Source organism: Olea europaea, unplaced genomic scaffold (genome assembly GCF_002742605.1).
Source record: "Olea europaea var. sylvestris unplaced genomic scaffold, O_europaea_v1 scaffold870, whole genome shotgun sequence".
Taxonomy (NCBI): domain Eukaryota; kingdom Viridiplantae; phylum Streptophyta; class Magnoliopsida; order Lamiales; family Oleaceae; genus Olea; species Olea europaea.
Genome location: NW_019267156.1, coordinates 312,796 through 313,578, shown reverse-complemented (window position 1 = coordinate 313,578; position 783 = coordinate 312,796). Strand labels below are relative to the sequence as shown.

Genomic DNA, 783 nt, shown 5'->3' with positions numbered 1-783 from the left:
AATAGATTACAGATGAAGAAATTCAATTTTGCTTATTAGTTTGTGGGGTTGCTGCGGAATGATCCCAATGCCTTAATAGCTGCAGCCCTTAAGATGTACTGATGATATGCTGCTGCTGCCAATGCTCCCACAAATGGTCCAACCCAGAAAATCCACTACATGCATCATCAAAATTATACTTATTAGTTCAAGAAAATAAATTATATATACTTGAAAAAAAAGTAACTTACTAGACGAACTTACATGGTCATCCCAGACTTTATCATTGTTGAAGATGACGGCAGCTCCAAAACTCCTAGCAGGGTTGATACCAGTTCCAGTAATAGGGATGGTGGCCAAGTGCACCACGAACACTGCAAATCCAATTGGTAAAGGAGCCAAAACCTGAAAATAATCCAAAATAAGTTCAAGTTCACTTTAGAAAAAGCAAACACAAAATAAGCTAGAAATTGCTTCTACTTACAGGGACATGAGAGTCACGTGCACTTCTCTTGGGGTCAGTGGCGGAGAAGACGGTGTAAACAAGCACAAAGGTGCCGATGATTTCAGCACCCAAAGCTGTGCCTGTGTTGTAACCATGAGACACCGAGTTAGCGCCGCCGCCTAGACGGTTGTAGTACCCCTTCATGAAGGCCTTCACCAGCCCAACTCCACAAATGGCACCCAAACACTGTGCAATCATGTACATAACAGCACGGATCAACGATACCTTCCTTGCCAAGAACAAACCAAAAGTCACAGCCGGGTTTATGTGACCACCTGCAGCGCAAATAGAGAGAAATT

At 42.9% G+C, this 783-nt stretch overlaps 1 protein-coding gene across 1 annotated transcript; it reads right to left on the bottom strand.

Annotated features, from left to right (window-relative positions):
- Nucleotides 1-778, bottom strand: LOC111392025 (aquaporin PIP-type; the record flags this gene model as incomplete). Its single annotated transcript, XM_023017313.1, has 3 exons — nucleotides 1-155; nucleotides 244-384; nucleotides 464-778. Coding segments are annotated over 3 exons (576 nt in total), but the record flags the coding sequence as incomplete, so codon positions are not given.
- Nucleotides 779-783: the final 5 nt, after the last annotated feature.